This window comes from Heterocephalus glaber, unplaced genomic scaffold, assembly GCF_053883595.1.
Source record: "Heterocephalus glaber isolate CG9 unplaced genomic scaffold, H.glaber_assembly_v1.0 deba00000818, whole genome shotgun sequence".
Classification (NCBI taxonomy): Eukaryota; Metazoa; Chordata; class Mammalia; order Rodentia; family Bathyergidae; genus Heterocephalus; species Heterocephalus glaber.
The window spans coordinates 6501940-6524733 of NW_028258164.1; the positions used below are offsets into that span (position 1 = coordinate 6501940).

General features: G+C 40.3%; 1 protein-coding gene and 1 pseudogene across 1 annotated transcript in view; one reads left to right on the forward strand and one right to left on the reverse strand.

The window, feature by feature from the left end:
* The window catches only part of Cd109 (CD109 molecule), a 150033-nt gene that overhangs the window by 19529 nt on the left and 107710 nt on the right, over positions 1–22794 (reverse strand). Inside the window, exons 24-29 of the mRNA XM_021243725.2 lie at positions 14780–14861; positions 7110–7338; positions 5240–5405; positions 3490–3680; positions 2901–3056; positions 1643–1708 (exon numbers count right to left, since the gene is read on the reverse strand). Coding sequence (XP_021099384.2) covers positions 1643–1708; positions 2901–3056; positions 3490–3680; positions 5240–5405; positions 7110–7338; positions 14780–14861 — 890 coding nt within the window. The remainder of the gene's footprint in view (positions 1–1642; positions 1709–2900; positions 3057–3489; positions 3681–5239; positions 5406–7109; positions 7339–14779; positions 14862–22794) is intronic.
* Positions 19687–20992, forward strand: LOC101720966 (poly(rC)-binding protein 2 pseudogene; annotated as a pseudogene).

Genomic DNA, 22794 nt, shown 5'->3' on the forward strand with positions numbered 1-22794 from the left:
AGAAGTTCACGTTTACTGCAAACCTGAGTTTTCTTTGCCCTCCTTTTCCCGCGCACTTATAAAAATATCACCCTAAGAAAAAGTCATTACCCATTTCTGGGCAACCAACATCTCTGCAATCCTTTCCTCCCTGATGGGAGGTGCCTGTTGGTCCTGCTGTTTTCTGTACTTCGATACAAACCTGGGACTAGTAAACGTTCTGACACATGCATATCACATTTACCCCAAGCAATAATCATTTACTCTCAGCGATTTATCTACATTTGGTTTACCAAAAATGAATTCTGGCCAATTTGATGAATTACATATATATGATTTTCAATGGTATTTAAAGTATACCGTGTCTTTACTTCTGGGTTTACTCTTCATTAAAAGCTTGGAGATGACGATTTTCCCATAGTCTGTGTTAGTAAAAACCAATACAAAATATTCATTCTGTCCTTTTCATGGAATCCCCCTCATTTTCAGTATTATGATTTTCCTTAATCTTTACAAATGTTTACTGTTATTTGATTTTTTTTTTTTTTTTTTTTTTTGTACCGGGGATTGAGCTCAGGACCTTGCACTTGTGAGTCAGGCGCAGTGCCACTGAGCTAAACTTCTGGCCTACTGTTATTTGAATATCATGCAAAACAATCAAAATTATTTGCAAGTTTCCAAATTAGTCCTGCTTAGCAAGGCACACCTGCCTGACCCAGCAGAGCCCCTGTATCTCCACTAGAATAACTGGCAAGTTTTTGAAAAGTGCCCCTTCTCCACAACAGCCATTTAGGCACTTTGAGTCAGTGTTTCAAGGTTTGTTGAGGTCTTTTTTGTTTGTTTTTAATACCCAAGTACATAATTATTTTTGGTCCTATTACATACTATTTCGGATTTCCAATAAGTACTTTTATACTACTTCTATTTTGTTGTAGCACCTACTATATCATAAAATGTAGTTTTCTTTGGATTTTCTTCCTGTACCAGGGCACTGAACATAATTATGATCTGTCTTATTTTTCTATTTTATAAGGTTTTAAATTAAAGGAACACATTTTCTATCTTCAAGACAATAATTTGTAAGGTCACACTGATATTTATATTCTTAGATAAATATTAAGAATCTGCAAGTAAAATGTATATTTGTTTTTCAGGTAATAGTAAGAACTCCACAAGCATTACAATTTCTGAACTTATTTTCACACAAAAAAGTGACAGCTCCCAACTACTCACATGAATCATATTGGAGGATTTTAACCCTCGCTTCAAAATGTGAATAATCCCCCTAAAATATTTTTCAAATAGATTATCAATATATAGAACTGCTGCTTACTCACTAGCTGGTAGCATCTCTAACACTTTTTGTCATGGTTGTTGTTGTTATTTTTGAGACAGGGTCTCACTATGTAGCCCAGGCTGGCCTCAAACTCATAGTGATCCTCCTGCCTCAGCCTCCTGAGTTCTGGGATTACTGACATGTGCCACCAGGCCCAGCAGCTCCAGTACTTTTTATTAAAGAGAGTAATATAACTCTTCTCAGTCATAAAAATAGATCACTAAGGATTTTATATAAATTTTCTAAGGTAAGGATTTAGCAATGCCCTAAAACAAAGAATGATTATAAAAAGTCATGTATAACTGAAAAAACAAGCATTTTACATACCTGACAGATAGCAAATCCAAAACCATTCGCGGTTATATTAACTGCAGTTGGCTGTCCTACAGCTAGCTGAATAAAAGTGGGAGAAAAGAATGAATGAGGCCAGTTTTCCATACTTAGATCCTTCCAAGAAGCACAAGAGAACAGGGCTACCCTCATTAGGAGGAAACAGCTTGTGGAGAATGTGGAGCTCTGGTGATCTTAGAGGTCAGAGCAATGGCTAAGCAGCTAAGGGAAGTGAGGGCAGAGAAGTTACCTCTCTGATCTGCTCGCCTCTGCCCTTTGGGAGACAAGGCCTGTCAGCACTATTCACTGCATGTCCTTCCACTAGGGTCAAAGCACGAGAGACACAAAACAAAAGCCACACATTCCCCCAGGCTCCCTTAGTCTGGGCTGACCCTCTGGCCCTCCTGGGAAAACAGGGACACCGCATTAGGACTGTGCCTAGCTTTTCCTCCTTGTCCTTTGCCATCACCCTCTTCCTCGGTTTCAAACCTTGAAGCTGTCACATTCATCCATTCATCCACAATCCATCCACATTCCCCTAAGTTTAGCTAAGAGAATAAAGTTAGGGATAAGCATATTCTTTTATTCCACTTTAAAACAAGAATTCTACTACTGCTTCTATTAATTTTTTCAGATTATGTGATGCAAATAAAAAGAGGAACCGTGGATTTAAATCCCAGCTCTCCCATTTCTAGAAACATGACCTGAAACAAGTTACCTGCTTCTCTCAGGCTCAGTCTATGTATTCAATGGTGAAAAAGTATTTAAATTAATATTTAAATACTTTTAATTCAAAAGTATTTACCTTAGAGTTGGCTTGAGAAGTAAATGTAATTCCTTACATAAAGCAACCTAGCATGGTGGTCCTGAAGAACAGGAACTTGCCGGAGGGAAGGGGTTATTCCCATCCCAGTATGAAAGTGCCTTCTCCTTCCCACCGGAAAAGGTCCCATCCCCTCCACCCATACTGAGATCAGCAAACTTAACCACAGGAGATCATCCCTACCCCTCACTGCCTGTCTCTCTACAGCTCTGGGAACAAGTCTTTGCTGAAGTCAGTAGATTAGAAATAAAGCAGTATTCCAAGCACTCCAGGAGACTGAGGTAGGAGGATCACAAGTTCAATCCCCAGTACTGAGGAAGGAAGGAAGGAAGGAAGGAAGGAAGGAAGGAAGGAAGGAAGGAAGGAAGGGCAGGTGAGCTCCAGTATAAAGACCCATCCACATAGATTTTAAATAACAATCATTTTCCACACCTCTGCTGTCTGAAGGAGAAAGCGGTTATGTGTGTTGATCAGAAACTTCACAGGATGTGGTGAGCTTGGCCCCATAACTGTCACTTGGATATTTGCCCTTTCTGTATTCATTAGGACCACAAATTCAGACAAGGCTTTTAACGCCACGATAGTGTCCTGTTGAGAGAAGAAAACCGATTGTGCCCACAGGTATATATATCAACATCTCCCAGAAGCAAGCTCATCAATGCCCAGAACATGCTCTATGCTCACCACCTCCTCAAGAGCGGACCTTCCTGAAGGTCCTTAAATTCCTTGGTGCAAAGCACACAAGAGGCTCAGAAGGTTCTGCACGTGGACCTGAGGATCCACTTGAAATCAGTTCCAGAGGTGCCTAGTAGCTGCCACAGACAGCAATCTGACTCCATGTAAGTATCAGACAGGAAATTCATATAAGAAAAAATGTAGGTTACTGCTTTAAATCTTTAAGTTACTCAACTTATAAACTGCTAAGTAACTTTACAAAGCCATGAAAAAAAAAAGAAGCCATAAAAACCCTAAAAATACACATGTACATAGTGTAAATGGGAAAACTGACTGCATCTCTCACCTGGGTTGATGCAAACCCTCCTAGGCTGTTTCTCTGCCTGCTGAGCCACCTCATAATAGGGATGCCCTGGGAAGCCTGCAGCTGCAGGAAGTGGGACAGCAGTGCATAGGCCGCCACCTCAATGTCCAGGGAGCGTGGCTGCCAGCCCTGGGACAGGGTGGATGTGGGGGATGCCCAGAACCGCTCACCTCCTGAAGGAGAAAGGTAACAGGATTCAGTGGCCCTAAAATCACAGGTCACACCATGAAACAGCCTTGCACAGCCGAGCTCTCTTTGACTTGCATGAAAACACATTTTATCTGTGTATACACATACACCAAGCGAGGATATGAGTATTCACACACACCGTATGCACACAAAGGAACATTCACTTATATATGTCACTTTTCAAACTGCTACAATTTATAAATTTTCATCCTCTTCCTATTGCCTGTATTTGGGAGGTTTTGATTAAAATATTTTTCCCAGGAGAAATTCCACATCTGGCTCAAGACAAAACAGTCATAAATAAAAAGAAAAGCATACTATATTTCAAAAAATAATGTATATAACTTATCTGAGCCTGTCCTTCCCAAAATAGTTTACGACAGATGGGAAAGAATCTTGTCCTGGGATCTGCCACTAACCAGCTCTCACTTTCTGAGAAACTGCTCCCTTTTTCATTGTCTGAAAGTTGATGTTATAAGTGCAAAAATTCAAGCACACCCCTCACAAAACCTGAGGGTCCCTAGCCAAGTGGCCAACCTTCCTGGAGATAATCCTGCTCTGACCCCAGACCACCATCCCATGTGGCTCCCCCAGGACTTTGACGGTGATTGCGCTTGGCTGTAATGTGACATCCCACAAAGCCAAGGATCACTTGGGCCTCTGCAGTAAGGATCCAGTCCTCAGCACAGGGATATGGAATAAGGACTCTATCTAAATTCCTGTTAATAGTCTCACACCTCCAAGCACTTTCTACAGTTACCCTTTGAATGAATAGAACTTTGAATCAGAGGATACCATCTAAAGCCTCTCTTTCACACACACACATACAAACACACACTCAGACCCCTGGCTACTTTACAGAGATCATTTTGGGACTACCTGTACCTATGCTTTATGTCCTTTTGTAACCCAAAAGCAGTTCCCGATCCAAAAAAAAAAAAAGAGTCACACACACAACCTACTTAGTAGCAGCATTTTTTGATATCTGCATTTAGATCCCATCTTTGAGCACCTGCTATGAGGCAGGTTCTGCACATTACCTTAGTTAATTCTCACAGCAACCCTGACATAGGTGTTACTATGCTTGACAGGGAAACTGAAGCTTGGAAAGGCAACCTTCAGAAACAGAATTAGAACCCAAGTCCTCAGGAACCCAAGGTCTTCAGGAACACAAAAGACTATCAAATCAGAAATGGCATCAGAAACTCAGAGTCACTATGTAATGCCGAACATGTCTTAAAGAAGGAGACTCCAGGGCCGGGGATTTAGCTAAGTGGCACCGCGCCTGCCTTACAAGCACAAGGTCCTGAGTTCGAACCCCGGTACCAGGAAAAAAAAAAAAAGGAGGAGACTCCTAGGTGTGCAATTCTGTACAAAACTCCCAGGGAGGCTTTAGGCATAGGAACCAGAAGCCCATCCTGATCTCCTTGTGCTGTTCATTTTTCATCGCTTTCCAAAGATGTAATACAATCCACTTCATAGCTGGCTTATTTGTGTAACCCTTAATAGTTAAGAATCAGCCTCACCCCGGTCCTCATGTTACCTTCCTCCTCTGCGCGCTGGGTCAGCACATTCAAAGCCTCCTTCGCCACAGGACTCCTCACTGCTGACAGTGCGTAAGTTACAAGGGCTAGAGTGTAATTGTCTGAAATTCCTCGACTGAACTCAGACTCCAAAAAGTTGATAGAGTCTCGCACATCAATATTAGGCTTGGAAGAAAAAGATACATACTTTATTATTCAAAAGAATCCATTAGTTCACATTGAAACAAAAAGTACCTTAAACATTCATTCAGAAAATAAGAACATTCACTCAAAAAGTAATTTCAGTGTGTGATAAGCACCTACCTTGCCCTAGGGCAGTGAAAATTAACAACACACATTGATATTTAAAGAGTTCCCATGCATTTTGAAAATAATACTGCTTTTCAATTAGAATGAAACAGACCCCATTCTTTAGATGGAATAAGGAAAAAAAATGTAGATTTTCCCAGTTTATCCCATTGAGTACCATTAATCAGATGAAATCAGAAAATCTAGCTTGAGAAAGACATTCCTTACATTTAATCTCAGATTTTCAACCTGTAAATTCAGAGAAAAGTTTATCTTCAGTGAGCCCAGTGCTGGGGTACTAAAAGAGTAGGAGCTTAGTAGAGTTGACCCTGTAAAATGCAGGTTAAGTAAACAGGTATCAAACCCTGGGACAGCTCTGGAACACAATTAGGATCGTGAGCACAGTTTTCCAAGCATACTCATCTTCACCCCGGCACCCATGCCCATGTAACAGGCTTTTCAGAGAGTGCGTGTACTTTGCACCAAATTAGTAGACACTGCAATTGTTCCAAGATACTTTAGAAATGTAAAAAAATATATATACATCCTTCACAACCTCAACTTGCTGGAACGTGTTCTCGATATAGGAGATAAGGTGTGGCAAAACTGGCTGGGGAAATGAGCAGGACCTGTCAAATAATTACAAGATTCCAGGGCAATACAAGGACCCTGTATGTAGGACTTCTCAAAAACTCTCACGAGATGCGGATGGCATAAAAGAACAGGGACCATCAGGGAAATCCTATCCTGAGTTACCAGGATAGCCTGCGCCACATTTCAGAGGTGGCATGTACTTTTATTTTTGCTTTTACTCTTTTTCTCTTTATAGAGCCCACGTTCACTCTACAGAGCTGGTTTCTCCCATACCCACTCAACCTTCACTTTTATTTTTTTTAATAAATTTTATCTTAGTTTATCCCATCCCCCCAAGCCAACTCCCCTCCCTTATGTACAAAAGCTTTGTTTCCATTTTTTCCTATTTTCTCTTTTTTCTTGTCCCTTCCTTTCTTCCTCCCTCCTCCCTTGCTCCCCTTCCCATGTGCACACTTTTCAAATAAACATTTGGCACCATTTTTTGGCTTATCTCATTCTGTTCTTGGTCCAGGCAAGAAGGACCTGGAATACTTTTGACTGGCAAGCCATTTCTCCCATCCAAGCACTAACCAGGCCCAACCCTGCTTATCTTCTGAGGTCAGACGAGATGGGTGTGTTCGGGGTGGTATGGCTGTAGGCTGGGGAGCCACTTTTAAAAGAAACTACCTTTTAACATTTCAAACGCTGAAAAATCATCTTTCCTCTAGCAATAATAAAATATGTCTTGACTTCTGTTACCAGTAACAGGTACAATATCTATATTATAAAGCATTTTAGAATCCTCTTATTACTCTGCGGAGTAAATTAATATTTTTATCCTCGGCTTTTGAAATGTGGCCATAAATACAAAGTAGAGGGTACCCAAATTTAGATTTCAAATGCAATATAAAATTTCAAGACCCTTTAAAAGTTCCAGACACATTATTTGACCCATCAAGATCTGCCTTCCTTGGCTTTCGCACCTGTCATTTATTAAAGATGAAGTACCTGATACTTTCTGTATCCCAGGAGAGCAGTCACAATATAGGCTGTGAGTGTCACTGGACTCTTATTGCCACCCTGAAGTTCACTATGGATCACTGTTCCTGGCTCCCAAAATTCACCACTGGATTTCTGATGTCCTTTGAGCCAATTAAACGTTCTGTGTAACACATTCTGATCGATATCTATGTAAGGATCAGCTTCAAGGAAACATCTTAAAACAAAAGCTGACAACCTTGGTGAAAGGGAGAAAAATATATAAAATACACATTATACATACACTCCAAATTGACACTGAGCGAACATAATACTTTTTCTCCATCAGGAAATTCACCAAAGGTAGCATCTAAAAAAGTGCACCAGAGAAAAAAGAGAACGCAACACCCTGCCTGGAAGGTGGGCCTGGTTCCACTTAAGCCTGGCTAAGGGTTTCAGGCCCACTCCAAAGATCAGATTTGGGAAGGAAGTTAGAAATCATCTAATCCTGCCTCATTATTTTATAGATTGAAAATGTGACACTCCAAGAGAGTTAAATAAATTCTCCAAGGTTACTTATCTTTGAGCTATTCTAGTCACGTACCAAAGAAGATCCCACACACATTCTGTTCAGCCCCAAAGCTATAGATGAAGTATACACAGTTTACAAGCAAACTGTAGTGCTTCAAGTGAGGAAAACAGATACTTTTCTTTCCTACAGGACTACACCTTATGGGCAAATCTGTCTGACCCAAACCTGCCCAGCTCCGGGCGTATTTGTATATGCACCAACCCCCAACCTGCCACCAACACTGAGGAATGATTTCCAAATGGAGAAAGAGATGAAAAGAGGGAAGAGGGTGGGAGAGGAGAAGTAAGGAGAGGGAAGGAGAGACAGGAGGGAGGGAAGGAAAGAGGGAAGGAGGGAGAGAGAAAAAGAAGGTAGGTTATGCAACTTAGATTATTTCCGGTCTGGTATGTCTACAGTATCTAGTATCTGACCCTTTTTAGGAAAATGTTTGCCAGCCTGATATAGAACACTGTAATAGAGTGAAAAGAACATCAAGCAATGAAACAAAGAAATCTTTCTATTTATGGATCCATATCCTGACTCCTCACAAGAGAGAATTTGAAGCAGGTCTGTCTCATAAATGGGTTAGTGTGGTAAACATTACTAACACTCAGCAATACCCAGTTCTCTTTTACTTTGATTATGCAGAGGAATTCACATCCCTGGCCCCTTAAAGTCAGGCACAGCCACGTGAGCATCTCTGACAGTGTTTAAGTGAGTCCAAAGCATCAGATGCCAGTGCTGAGTCCTCCAGTCTTGAGTTTCAAGGGTGCACAGCTGGAGCCTCCTGCTAAGAAGGTGCGATGGTGGCAATGCAGACACAGACTGCAGTCCATCTGTTGAGCTCCAACAGGATACGGCACGGGCCAGAAACAGACCATTGCTAACATGCTCCTATGATTCAGGTGGTGCTCGCTACCCCAGCACACCTGGTCTGAACTGACAAATACAGTTAGTGCTGTAGTTTGGATCCCAAATGTGCCCCCACAGGTCCACAGGACAATGCTGCAGGGAGGAGAGGTGGAACCTTGAGCACCTGGCCTTGTGGAAAGTCCTTAGGTCACTGGGATGTGCCCCCAACAGGTACCTAGGGACCCTGTCTCTTTCTCCTTCTCTTCTGCTTTCTGGCCATGAGGTATGTGGTCCACTCTGCTTTGACTTCTGCCATGATGTGTTGTTTCACCACAGGCCCAAGCAACAGGGTCACTGAGCAAGGACAGGGACCTCCAAAGCTAAGGGCCAAGTCCAACTTTTCCCTTCGTAAGTTCGTCGTCTCTGGAGTGCCACCATCATGGAAAGCTGACTGACACTGCCAGTCAATCTGACTCTGGAACATGAAACTGAGGAGGGTGGCTGCTTACAGGCTCCATTCAGGACAAAACTCTGGATGCTCACTGCTTAATTCCATCAGTTTGTTTTTCAAATAATATAACTTAAAAGAAACCACACAGACCACAGTAACGAAACACCTGCCCTAACCACATCAGAAATTATGGAAAGAATAATGCCACAACGTTCAGTTTTCCTTGTCAACTCCAACATCATCATAAAGTAGTTTTTATCGTTGCTTCTCCCACAAACACAAGACGAATTATGATTTGCATTTTCTAACCAAAAATTGCATGATGTGTTAATGTTTCAAAATCATGTTTTAAAAAGATATCTTTTGTCAGGTGTGGTGGCACACCCCTGTAATCCCAGCATCCAGGAGGCTGAGGCAGGAGGATCACCATTAGTTCAAGGCCAGCGTGGGTTACATAGTGAGTTCAAGGCCAGCTGCATTGTGAGACCCTGTCTCAAAAAACTAAAATGAAATAAGTACTTATCTTTTTAAAGCCAGACTATGGGAAAAACAGCTGCCAAATCTATACACAGTGCCATGTCTGTCAACTTTGTGGTCACTATGACCTACTAAAAGCCCAGTCCACAACGCAAATTGGATTGTCAAAAACACTTACGAAGTGTGGTGTTTTTTTTATAAAATGGAGTAATACTGAACCATAAAGAACAAGAAACTAGAGACATTTATAGCTAAATAGATGCATATTGAGACCATACTCTTAAGTGAAATAAATAGGACAGACATGTGTAAATCCCCAAATAGTTTCTCTAGTGTGAGAAACTGAAACTGTAAATAAGGATTAAAATGATTAAAATGGGTTCCAGCCCCAAAGCAGAGAAAGACTCAACCGAAAGGGAGAACTATAGGCCAATCTCCCTAATTAACATAGATCCAAAAATCCTTAATAAGATACTGGCAAATAGAATACAGAAGATTATCAAGAAGATCATACACCCTGATCAAGTGGGATTCATCCCAGGGATGCAGGGATGCTTCAAAATATGAAAATCAATCAATGTAATACACTATATCAATAGAGCCAAGGACAAAAAACATATGATCATCTCAATAGATGCAAAAAAAGCATTTGACAAAACCCAACATACATTTATGATAAAAATCCTACAAAAAATTGGAATAGACAGTCTCTACCTCAATCTGATAAAAGCCATCTATGAAAAACCAACAGCCAATATCATATTAAATGGTCAAAAACTGAAATCCTTCACACTAAAATCAGGAACAAGACAAGGATGTCCACTATCACTACTCCTGTCCAATATAGTCTTGGAAACATTAGCCCTGACAATTAGACAAGAGAAAGAAATAAAAGGAATAAAGATAGGAAATGAAGAAGTCAAACTGTCATTATTTGCAGATGACATGATACTCTATATAGAAGACCCCGAGAACGCCACCAAAAGTCTTCTAGACTTAATAACCAAATTCAGTAAAGTAGTTGGATACAAGGTCAACACACAAAAATCAATAGCTTTCCTCTACACGAATGACAGACGCACTGAGAGAGAAATAGGGCAAACAATTCCTTTCACAATAGCATCCAAAAAACTGAAATACCTGTGAATCAACCTAACAAAAGAAATCAAAGACCTCTTCTCTGAAAACTGTAGCACTCTGAAAAGGGAGATTGAAGAGCACATCAGGAAATGGAGGGCTGGGGATTTAGCTCAGTGGTTCCACTGCCTGCCTCGCAAGCTGAGGACCTGGGTTTGATCCCGGGTACCAAAAAAAAAAAAAAGAAAAGAAAACGGAAAGACATCCCCTGCTCCTGGGTAGGAAGGATCAACATAGTGAAAACAGCCATACTTCCAAAACTGCTACATAGATTCAATCCAATCCCAATTGAAAGCCCAGCAGCATACTTCACGGACTTGAGAAAACAATCCAAAAGTTCATTTGGAACAAGAAGAGACCCAGAATAGCAAAAGTAATTCTAGGTAACAGAGACATGGCAGGGGGTATTACAACCCCTAACTTGAAACTCTACTACAAAGCCACCATGATAAAAACAGCATGGTACTGGCAAAGAAACAGACCTGAGGACCAGTGGAACAGATTAGAAGATGCTGAAACAACGCCACACACATTCAGCCATCTCATCTTCGACAAAGGAGCCAAACACCCTCACTGGAGGAAAGATAGTCTCTTTAATAAATGGTGCTGGAAAAATTGGGCTTCAACTTGCCAAAGATTAAAACTAGACCTATATCTCTCACCATGCACTAAACTAAAATCAAAATGGATTAAAGATCTAAATATTAAAATATAATCTCTGAACCAGTTGGAACAGAGGTTAGGTAGAACTCTTGAAGACATTCGTGTAGGAAAAGATTCTATGAACAAAACCTCTGCTGCCCATGAACTAGCACAAACAATCAACAAATGGGATCTCTTCTTATTAAAAAGCTTCTGCACAGCAAGAGAAACCACCAGCAGTGTGAAGAGACAACCCACAACATGGGAAAAAAATCTTCACCTCCTGTTCCTCAGACAAAGGCCTACTATCTCCAATCTATAAAGAACTTAAAAAGATCAGACCTCCCAAATTTAAAGACCCAATCCGAAGATGGGCATCTGAAATGAACAGACATTTCTCACACAAAGAAGTAGACAGGGCAAATAAACATATGAAAAAATGTTCAACATCACTGGTCATTCGAGAGATGGAAATGAAAACAATGCTGAGATTCCACCTCACTCCAGAAAGAATGGCTGCTATCATGAAATCAACCAACAACAAATGTTGGTGGGGCTGTGGGAAAAGAGGAACCCTGCTCCACTGCTGGTGGGAGTGTAGATTGGTGCAACCACTGTGGAAATCAGTATGGAGAGACCTCAAAGAACTAGGACTGGAAGTCCCATTTGACCCAGCTATTTCTCTGCTGGGTATCTTCCCTAAAGAATTAAAAGAATCATACCACAGTGATACATGTGCACCCATGTTCATAGCAGCACAGTTTGTAATAGCTAAAACTTGGAAACAGCCCAAATGCCCATCAACTGGAGACTGGATCAAGAAAATGTGTTTTTTTTATAAAATGGAGTACTATTCAGCCGTAAAAAATGAGAAATTAAAGATATTTATTGTTAAATGTATGCACATTGAGACGAAACTCTTAAGTGAAATAAACAGGACACACATGTGTAAATACCAAATAGTTTCTCTGGTGTGAGAAACTGAAAGTGTAAATAAGGACTAAAAGGTATACTAGATAATGTGAAATAGGAAGAAAAGGGGCCGGGGGGGGGGGGGAGTGGGAGTGGGAGGGGAATGGAATTAATGTGAGAAAACGAAAAAATGGAAACAAAGTCTTTGTAAATAGGGAGGGATGGAGGGGTTGAAGGGAGGGTAGGGGAAGGGGGAAAAATAAGAACCAAGAGAGTATGTAAAGGTGCATATCTCCAATGATGAATGTCATTATGCTGTACACCTAAAATGTACCAATAAAAAGATATACAAAAAATAATAATAATAATAATCTTTCAAAACTCCGTGGACCAAAGAGCAAGGACCCAAGTTCAATCCCTGGTACCAAAAAAAAAACACTCAGTGGACCATATATGTGTGGTTCTATTTCTAGACTCTCTGTTTTATTCAAATGATCTATATGTTTTTCCTTACATCAACACTGCCTTGATTACTGTAGCTTTAGAAGAAGTCTTAAAATTAGGTGCTAAACATCTTCCAACACTGTTTTTTTTTTGTTTTTCTTTTTACTATTCTAGGTCCTTTGTACTGCTACATAACTTTTAAATTTCTTTTCTTTTTTTTTTTTTTTTTTTTTGGTACCGGGGATCAAACTCAGGTCCTTATGCTTGCGAGGCAGGCAGCGGAATCACTGAGCTAAATTCCAGGCCCATAACTTTTAAATTTCAATATCCAATTCTTCACTTATAGCAAGTATATGTAGACCTGAATTTTTATACATACCTTGTGTTTTCTAATCCTGCTAAATTCAAATACAAGTTCTAGGGGCTCCTAGAGATTTCTTAGTATTTTTTCTGTAGATGATCATTTCATCTACCTATAAAGATTTTGCTTCTACCTTGCCAATCCTATCTTAATTGTGTCATTTTATTGCCAGACTATTTTGGTTTGGGCCTAGGTTTTAAAGTTTAATGGACAGATGAAGAGTAAGCATATATGCCCTTGGTCCCCACCTTAAGGAGAAAGCATTGTATCTTCTCCATTCATATAAGGCGTTCTCGCTGGTAGTATGGAGTACGTGTCTTTATATCTGTTGAGAAGGTTTTGTTCTACTTCTAGTCTCCTGATAGCTTTTACCATGAACAGCTGTAGAATTTAGTCCAATACTCTTTCTGCAACTACTGACAGGATCATATGGCTTTTTCTTTTCCTCTGTTAAAATGATGACTTTTGGGGGTGGATCTTCCAATGCTGAACCAACACTGCCATCCCTATAATAAAACCACTTTCTACATACTGCCAGATCTGACTTCTAATAGTTTGTTTTGTTAAACAAATTTCTATCTATGTTCATACTTTTTTCTTCTATTATCTTTATCCAGTTTTAGGATTAGCACAATGTTGAGTTCCTAAAATGAGGGGAGAAGTGTTCCTTCTTTTTTCTGCTTTAATTGTTTGATATAATTTATCAGTTAAAATGTATATGAGCCTGCTGTTATCATACAGGTAGGTTTTCAAGCTAGGAATATACTTTCTTTAATAGGTGCTATTCAAATTGTATATTTCCTCCAGAGTTAGTTTCATTAATTTGTCTTCCAAGGTACTTCTTAGAAGTTGTCAAATTTATTTCAAAACACATTTTTGAAATATGCTTTCTATATCCTTTTAAATTCTGTAAAATCTGTGGTTATGTCTCCTAGGTGTTGATATTTTAATTTTAAAAATGTATAATTGATATTGTGTAATAGGAAGTAAAGGTCTAAAGGAGCAGGGGAAGTGGGAGGGGTAGGGGAAAGGAAAGAAGGGAAAAGAAATAATATGAGAAAAGGAAAAAAATGGAAACAAAATCTTTGCAGATAGGGAAGGGTGTAGGGGGTGAAGGGAGGGCAGGGGAATGGGGAAAAAAATAAGAACCAAGATACTCATGTAATGGTACAAGATCCCAACAATGTATGTAAATGTATTTTAACCTAAAATGTACCAATAAACTCAATGGGGGGAATAAAATAATTTAAAAATTGAATAACTGATAATGCGAAATAGGAAGAAAAGGTCCAATGGGGTAGTGGAACCGGGAGGGGTAGGGGAAAGGAAAGAAGGGAAAGGAAAAATGATGAGAAATGGAAAAAATGGAAACAAAGTCTTTGTAAATAGGGAAGGGTGGGGGAAGTGAAGGGAGGGCAACTAATTGGGAAAAAATAAGAACCAAGATGCATCATGGAAAGGTACAAGTTCCCAATGAGAAATGTAAATGTGTTGTATACCTAAGATGTACCAATAAAAGAATTTAAGGAAAAAAATTAAAATAAAACAAAATGATTAAAATGAATAATTGATAATTTGAAATAGGAAAAGGTCCAAAGGTGTAGGGGTCGTGGGAGGGGAAGGGGGAAAGGAAAGGAGGGAAAGGAAAAATTATGAGAAAACAAAAAAAATGGAAATGAAATCTATGTAAATAGGGAAGGGTGGAGGGGATGAAGGGAGCATAGGTAATGGGGAAAAAAATAAGAACCAAGATACATCATGTACAGGTACAAACACCCTATGATAAATGTAAACATATTGTATACCTAAAATGTACCAATAAAAGAATTTAAATTTTAAAAAAAAACACTTACCAAGTGCTCCCAGAAGGATCATTATTCCCGAAAGCACTGAAGGAGCCATCATCCCTCTGATAGAGAAGTTCTCTCTGATAACCTGAAGACACAAAAGTAGGCAGATACTCAGTGGAATCCCTGTGCCATGAATGAAAGTTTCTAATAATGGCTTCATACTGAGGAAATATAGGTATAGAAGGGGAAAGAAGAAAACATCACCACTTAATTTTGAGCACTCTTTATGTTAAGTGTCATAGGAAATTTAAAATATCAGGACTTTTCCAGCAGAATGCAAAAAATAAGAACTGTCATATCGCCTAATTAAACTCAAAAGACTACTATAGCATCACTGACACTTCTACCCTTCAAAAGCAAACAAATTAAAGGCAAAGTTGTATTTATCTCTCTAGTATCCCACAATGGTCTCCATCCTTACTCATCTAAAATTGTTTGCTGCCTAAGAAAATATTAATTATGGTATAATAAAGTTTAAGGTCAAAAGACAAAAGAGAAATACTTTGTATTCTTGGGCCAGCAATAGAGGAGGGACAATGTTAAATATGCCAAAACAGCTTTAATCCCTAGCACCACCAAAAATAAAATAGAATAAAAATAAAATTATGATGATACAAAAGATACTAGTTCACAATGATCTTTAAGTTCTATAGTAAAAGGAATACAAACATTTGAAGTGATAAAGAATTGGAAAGGAAAGCATTAGATTATAGTATTTGTGTCTATAACTGAAATATTATAGTACAGTAATAGCCGACTTTCACTCAACACGGATTAAGTGTCAAGGAATGTTAAAGGCCTTTTGCAGGTATTAATTCAAGTAAGTCCTACAGCAACCCTCAGATGTAGGTGCTATTATGCTTTATGTCAATAGTGAGCCTGGAATCCAGAGGGTACAAATACTACACTCAAAGTTACACAACTAGTAGGCAGTAAATGTAGGTCAGACAAGATCTGATTCGAAAAGCACTGTCTTCAAGTAATTCACAAATCTCTTTCAGTGATTATATATGATAATATATGAAAATCCCTTAGTGTAGTACCTTTTAAATGGCAAGTTCTCAACGAAAAACAGGCATTACTCTCTAACATGGGAGCGTGGAGAAAGGTTTTCTAAGCACCAATGATAAAATAAAAATAGATAGATTTGACTATTTTTAAAGTTTTTAAACTCTTCATGGCAAAATACACTATATGTGAGGTTTAAAAAATCAGAATTAGGCACAGTGGTGCAGGCATATAGTCCCAGCTATTGTGAAGCCTGAAGTAAGAGGATCACTTGAGCCCAGAAGTTCAAGATCAGTTGCTATAGCAACATAGCAAGACCTTGTCCCAAAAACAAAAATAAAAAAAGTATTTGCAACATATAAGATGGACAAATAACTAATATAAATTAGTGTGTAAATTTTATTCATATGTTTACATAGTAATAATACATGCATGCATAAAGAACTTTCTGAACTTAGGAGAAAAGATTTTTAAAATCTTGCACAAAAAAGTGAACAAAAGACAAGGACAAAGCAAAAAATATACAGACAGACTTAAATATATGAAAAATGTTCAACTTTTTAATAGGAGAAATGCAAATTAAATCTATACTGAGCTACCATTTCTTACCCATCAGATTAGCAAAATTCAAAAGTCTGACCTCTCTTTTTATAAGGAAGACAGTACTCATCCGTTGCTAGAGGAAATGCAGAATGGAACACTGTGAAAGAATGTCTTTACCCTTTGACCCAATAATCTCACTCTCAGAATCTATCCTGCAGCTACATCTCCAACAATACAAAAATATCTAGCAGGAGATTATTTGTTGCAGCATTATTATAATTATAAAATATTGAGAACTATCTAAATGTTGCCAAAGCAGGGTATGGTTGAATAAAAATGACATATACACACAATGAAGCACTATGCAGCTATGAAAACAATGAGGACTATCTCTGTAAACTGACACTGGGTAATTTCCTGGATGTACTTTTTTTTTTTTGGTTTTTTTTGTTGTTTTTTTGGGGGGGGTACCGGGGATCAAACTCGGGTCCTTGCGCTTGCGCAGCAAGCAGAGAAACCACTGAGCTAAATCCCTGGCCCTCCTGGATATACTTTTGAATGAAAAGGACAAAATCTAAAATTGTGTATATAGTATACACTACCTTTTATATAAGAAAAAATAAAAACATATATGTGTTTATCTTTACAGAGAGAAAGAAAAAAGGTAAGCTAGAAACTAATAAAGCAAGTTACAACTGGCAAGGAGAAGGAAAAGGAGAGGGAAAGACACCCCTTTGAATATACTTTTAAAAAATAAGCTTATCATACTTCCAAAATTGCTACACAGATTTAATGCAATTCCAACCAAAATTCCAACAGCATTCTTCACAGAACTGGAAACAACAATCCTAAAATTCACATGGAACCAGAAGAGACCCAGAATAGCAAAAGCAATCCTGGGTAAAGCAGGAGTCATCACAATACCCAACTTGAAGTTACATTACAAAGCTACAGTGATAAAAATAGCATGGTGTGGAACAAAACAGACATGAGGATCAATGGAACAGACTAGAGGATGCAGAAGTACATTCAACTATTTGACCTTTGACAAAGGGACCAAAAACCCACCAATGGAGGAAAGACAGCCTCTTTAATAAACGGTGTTGGGAAAACTGGTTATCCACATGCAGAAGACTGAATATAGACCCATATCTCTCACCATGCACTAAACTAAAATAAAATGAACCAAAGAACTAAATGTTAAACCAGAAACACTTAAAGTGCTGGATGACAGACTAGGAAAAACTCTTGAAGTCACAGATGTAAGCAAGGACTTTCTGAACAGAACCCCAGTTGCACAGGAAATAGATCCAAGAATCAACAAACAGGATCATATTAAATTAAAAAGTTTTTGCACAGCGGAAGAAATAACCAACCAAGTGAAAAGACAACTTACAGAATGGGAAAAACTCCTTACCAGAAATTCCTCAGACAGAGGACTCATATCTAGAATATATAAAGAATTCAAAAGAATTAGATCTCCCCAAAAGACCCAATCAAAAAATAGGCAAGCAAAATGAGTAGATACTTCCCAGAAATACAAATAGCCAACAAATCCACAAAGAAATGCTCAAAATGCTGACCATTAGAGAAATGTAAATTAAATCAATGCTGAGATTCCATGTTGCCTCGGAAAGAATGGCTATCATCAAGAAATCAAATGATAAAAAAAGAAATCAAATAATAAAAAATCTAGAGAGCTGCAGGGGAAAAAGAACGCTTCTACACTGTTGGTGAGAATGTAGACTGGTACAGCTGAGATAGGAGATAGGGCATGGCTTAGGCTGGCTGGGAAGAGAGGCATGGGAGGATCCCGGGATCTACACAGCACTTCCTCTCAGGACGCTATATGTAAAACTTCTCATGGGTTCCCACGAGATGTGGACCACATATAAGGACACAGACACCACAAAGAGTGCACTACTGTGTCCCTTACACAGTAGGCCACCCTGGGCCGGGGATTAGCTCAGTGGTTTTGCTGCCTGCTGCGCAAGCACAAGGACCAGAGTTCGATCCCGGTACCAAAAAAAAACAAACAAACACAGTAGGCCACCCTGTGTCTTCCAGGCTAGGGTGCACTTTTATTTTTATTTTTCTCATTTCCTTTCTTGTTCAGCCCAAGTTTGCTTTGCACAGCTAGTTTCTCCTTCACCCCTCACTTTTCAAATAAATCTTGTGACCATTTTTGGCCTGTTTCATTCAGTTTTTTGTTCGAGGCAAGAAAGACTTAGAATACATTTAATTGGTGAGCCATTTCTAAAAGGAACTACCTGGTAACACAACCACTGTGGAAATCAGTATGGAGATTCCCCAAAAAACTAAAACTAAAAATTCCAATTGACTCAGCTAGTCCCCTTCTAGGTATATTCCTGAAAGAGTTTAAGACATCATACTACAGAGATACACGCATATCCATGTTTATAAGAGCACAATTCATAATAGCTCAGTCTTGGAAGTAACCTATATGTCCATAAACAGATGAATGGATAAAGAAAATGTGGTACTTACACACCATGGATTACTACTCTGCCATAAAAAAAGATAAATGAGTTATTTGTAGGGAAATGGATGCACCTTGAGACCATAATGTAAAGTGAAGTAAATCAGACAGACCAACTTAAAAAATCACATCATTTCTCTTATATAAGAAATCTAGAGTAAAAATAAAGAGCAAAATAAAAGATAATAGGAAATAGGGGAAAAGGGGAAGGGAATCAAGAGATAGAGGGAGGGGATGGAGGAGGAAGGAAAAGGGGATAAAAAAAGGAATTGGGATGGGCCATGTCCACGTACCAGCTCCACACAAAAAAATGTAAACATTATGTACTGCAAACAGGCACAAAAAAAAGAAAGGAGATCAAGGGATGGGTAGAGAGGGGAAGAGGGCAGGAAGGGAAAGGGAAAAAGGGAGTTAAGATGTGCTGTGTGCATGTACCAACTCTCCACAAGGAATGTATGCCTTATGTACTACATGCATGTACTAATACACTAAAATTTAAAGTTTTTAAAAAAACAAAAATAAGCTTGATTTTTGGAAGCATACTAATGTTCTACATAGTTCAATAAACTATGTTCCACATAATGTTCAAATAAATAAGAGGGCTAGGGATTTACCTCAGTGGCTACAACTGCCTTGCAAGCACAAGGTCCTGAGTTTGATCCCCATAACTGGAAAAATATATACAAATAAATAAATAAGAAGGAGACCAGCAGAGGCAGCAGCCGGAGCAGCCGCAGCCTGCGCCCTCCGCCGCCCTCCACCCGCCCCCCGGGGTCTCTTTCCCCCTTCCTCCTCCGCCCGCCTGCTGGGGCCCCCCTTGCCTTCCAGCCCGCCGCTATTGTTCCGCCTCGGCCTCCCGCCCTTCCCCTTCCCCGCCCCCCGCTCCCCTTTTCCCCTCAGTCGCCTCGCGCCTGCAGTTTTTGGCTTTGACCCCCACCAGTGACCAAAGACTTGACCACTCAAAGTCCAGCTCCCCATAATAATCGACATGGACACCGGCGTGACTGAAGGTGGATTAAATGTCACTCTCACCATCCGGCTACTTATGCACGGAAAGGAAGCTGGCAGTATCATCGGAAAGAAAGGAGAGTCAGTTAAGAAGATGCTCGAGGAGAGTGGCGCACGTATCAACATCTCAGAAGGGAATTGTCCTGAGCGAATTATCACTTTGGCTGGACCCACTAATGCCATCTTCAAAGCCTTTGCTATGATCATTGACAAACTGGAAGAGGACATCAGCAGCTCTATGACCAATAGCACAGCTGCCAGTAGACCCCCAGTCACTCTGAGGCTGGTGGTTCCTGCTAGTCAATGTGACTCTCTCATTGGAAAAGGAGGTTGCAAGATCAAGGAAATACAAGAGTGTACAGGGGCTCAGGTTCAGGTGGCAGGGGATACGCTCCTCAACTCAACTGAGCGGGCTATCACCATTGCTGGCATCCCGCAGTCCATCATTGAGTGTGTCAAACAGATCTGCGTGGTCATGTTGGAGTCCCCCCCGAAGGGCGTGACCATCCCGTACCGGCCCAAGCCATCAAGTTCTCCAGTCACCTTTGCAGGTGGTCAGGACAGGTACAGCACAGGCAGCGACAGTGCCAGCTTTCCCCACACCACCCCGTCCGTGTGCCTCAACCCTGACCTGGAGGGCCCACCTCTAGAGGCCTATACCGTTCAAGGACAGTATGCCATTCCACAGCCAGATTTGACCAAGCTGCACCAGTTGGCAATGCAACAGTCTCATTTTCCCATGACGCATGGCAACACCGGGTTCAGTGGCATTGAATCCAGCTCTCCAGAGGTGAAAGGCTATTGGGCAGGTTTGGATACATCTGCTCAGACTACTTCTCATGAACTCACCATTCCAAATGATTTGATTGGCTGCATAATTGGCCGTCAAGGCGCCAAAATCAATGAGATCCGTCAGATGTCTGGGGCGCAGATCAAAATTGCAAACCCAGTGGAAGGATCTACTGATAGGCAGGTTACCATCACTGGATCTGCTGCTAGCATTAGCCTGGCTCAATATCTAATCAATGTCAGGCTTTCCTCCAAGACGGGTGGCATGGGGAGCAGCTAGAACAATGCAGATTCCTCCATAGCCCTTTCTGCTGTTCACCACCACCCTTGATCCATCTGTGTAGTTACTGAACAGTCAGCAATTCCAGGTTTTAAATAGTTGGTAAATTTTCAGTTTCTACACACTTTATTATCCACTCGTGATTTTTTAATTAAAGCATTTTAATTCCAAAAAATAAATAAATAAATAAGAAGGAAAAATAAGTGAAGGCATTATTATTAATTTTGTGTGTGTGTGTGTGTGTGTGTGTGTGTGTGTGCCAGGGATTGAACTCGGGACCTTGAGCGAGGCAGGCGGCAGCACCACGGAGCTAAATCCCCAGCCCAGTGAAGGCATTAGTACTAATACTACCTTAGTTCACTTTCTCATGTTTTAGTTTTTAACCTTGAAAAGCATTTTATATATATATATGATCTTTTCATTTGTCTGAGGTAATCAGGCATCACAGAAAAGCAGAATAATTTCCTAATGTTCTCCAAAAGAAAAAAAGCAGAAGAGGCTGAGACAAACTCCTTCAATTCAGGACTGAATCCAGCAGAGAGCCAGAGTGTAACTGCGATGATCTCAATCCAGCAGGAGAGGAGAGAGGAGGGTCTGGGCCTCCATCCTTGCAGGTCCTCAGAAAGGACCAGCCCCAGGAGAAGCTCATGCCTCCAAGCCCCGCACCACCAACACGGCAGCTCCCAGCATGAGTGGTCCAAACCCAGCAGGTCAGGGAGCAGCTGAGCTCCTGAAAGGAGATCGGGGCTTACGGGAATAACCCCACCTCCAACATTCCCATTAGTGTCCACAATTCACACCATCCTTCCCCGGGGCAGTCGGCCAGGGGAAAAGCAGCCACCTGTAAACTCCAGTTGTAGAGTTCAAGTCTTGAGCCAGTTCAGATAAAGCTGAGAACCCATTCCTCCAATTCTGCTCCCAGGGAAAGCAGAAAACCCAGGGAGGAAAGCTTCTGTGACTGTGGGAGTCTCCTGGGAGGTTTCTCTCCTCCTTATACCCCAGCATGCTTGCCCGGAGAACCCTCACCTACCTGTCCCCCAAAGCTTCCCAGAGTATTGGGCCTGATTCCACTCCAGGTGCAGCAAAGGGTGCTGTGCACATAGCTACACAGTCTGCTGCTCATGAAATTCAACATCTAGTGTAGTCACCTAAGCAGAAGACTTCATCACAGTGCACCCATGGCTTTCTCCAAAAGTTCATGAAGGCATAAAAAGTGTGGATTTTAAGTTAATAGTTTTATACAGCTGGGTATGGTGGTGCACAACTGTAATCCCAGTGCTCTGGGAGGCTGAAGCAGGAGAATCACTACTTCAAAACCAGCCTGAAAAACATGGTGACTTAGCAAGACCCTGTCTCCAAATTTAAAAAGGACTGGGGATATAGCTCAGTATGAAGGGCTTGAGTTCAATCCCCAACACCACAAAGAATTTTTTTTTAATTTTTTAGTAGTTTTGTTCACAGCTCTAGAGTTTGAAAAGTATTAGTGTTAGATTAGAATTATACACTTCTGGGCCAGGGATTTAGCTCAGTGACACCATGCCTGCCTCACAAGTCCAAGGTCCTGAGTTCAATCCCCAGTAACAAAAAAAAAAAAGAATTATACACTTCTGAAATTTGAAATGCAGAAGTCAAGAGGCTGTTAGGGTACAATGGAGTACTTACTCTGCCGTGAAGAAGGATGAGCTTCAGACATTTATAGCTAAATGGATGAACCTTGAGACCATATTCTTAAGTGAAAGAAATCAGACACACATGTTTAAATACCACATTGTTTGTCTGTGTGAGAACCTGAAAGTAGAAATAAGGACTAAAATGTGTAATAGATATTGAGAAAAGGGAAGAAAATTTTCAAATCAGAAGGGGAACAAGAGAGGAGGGAGGGAGAAAAGA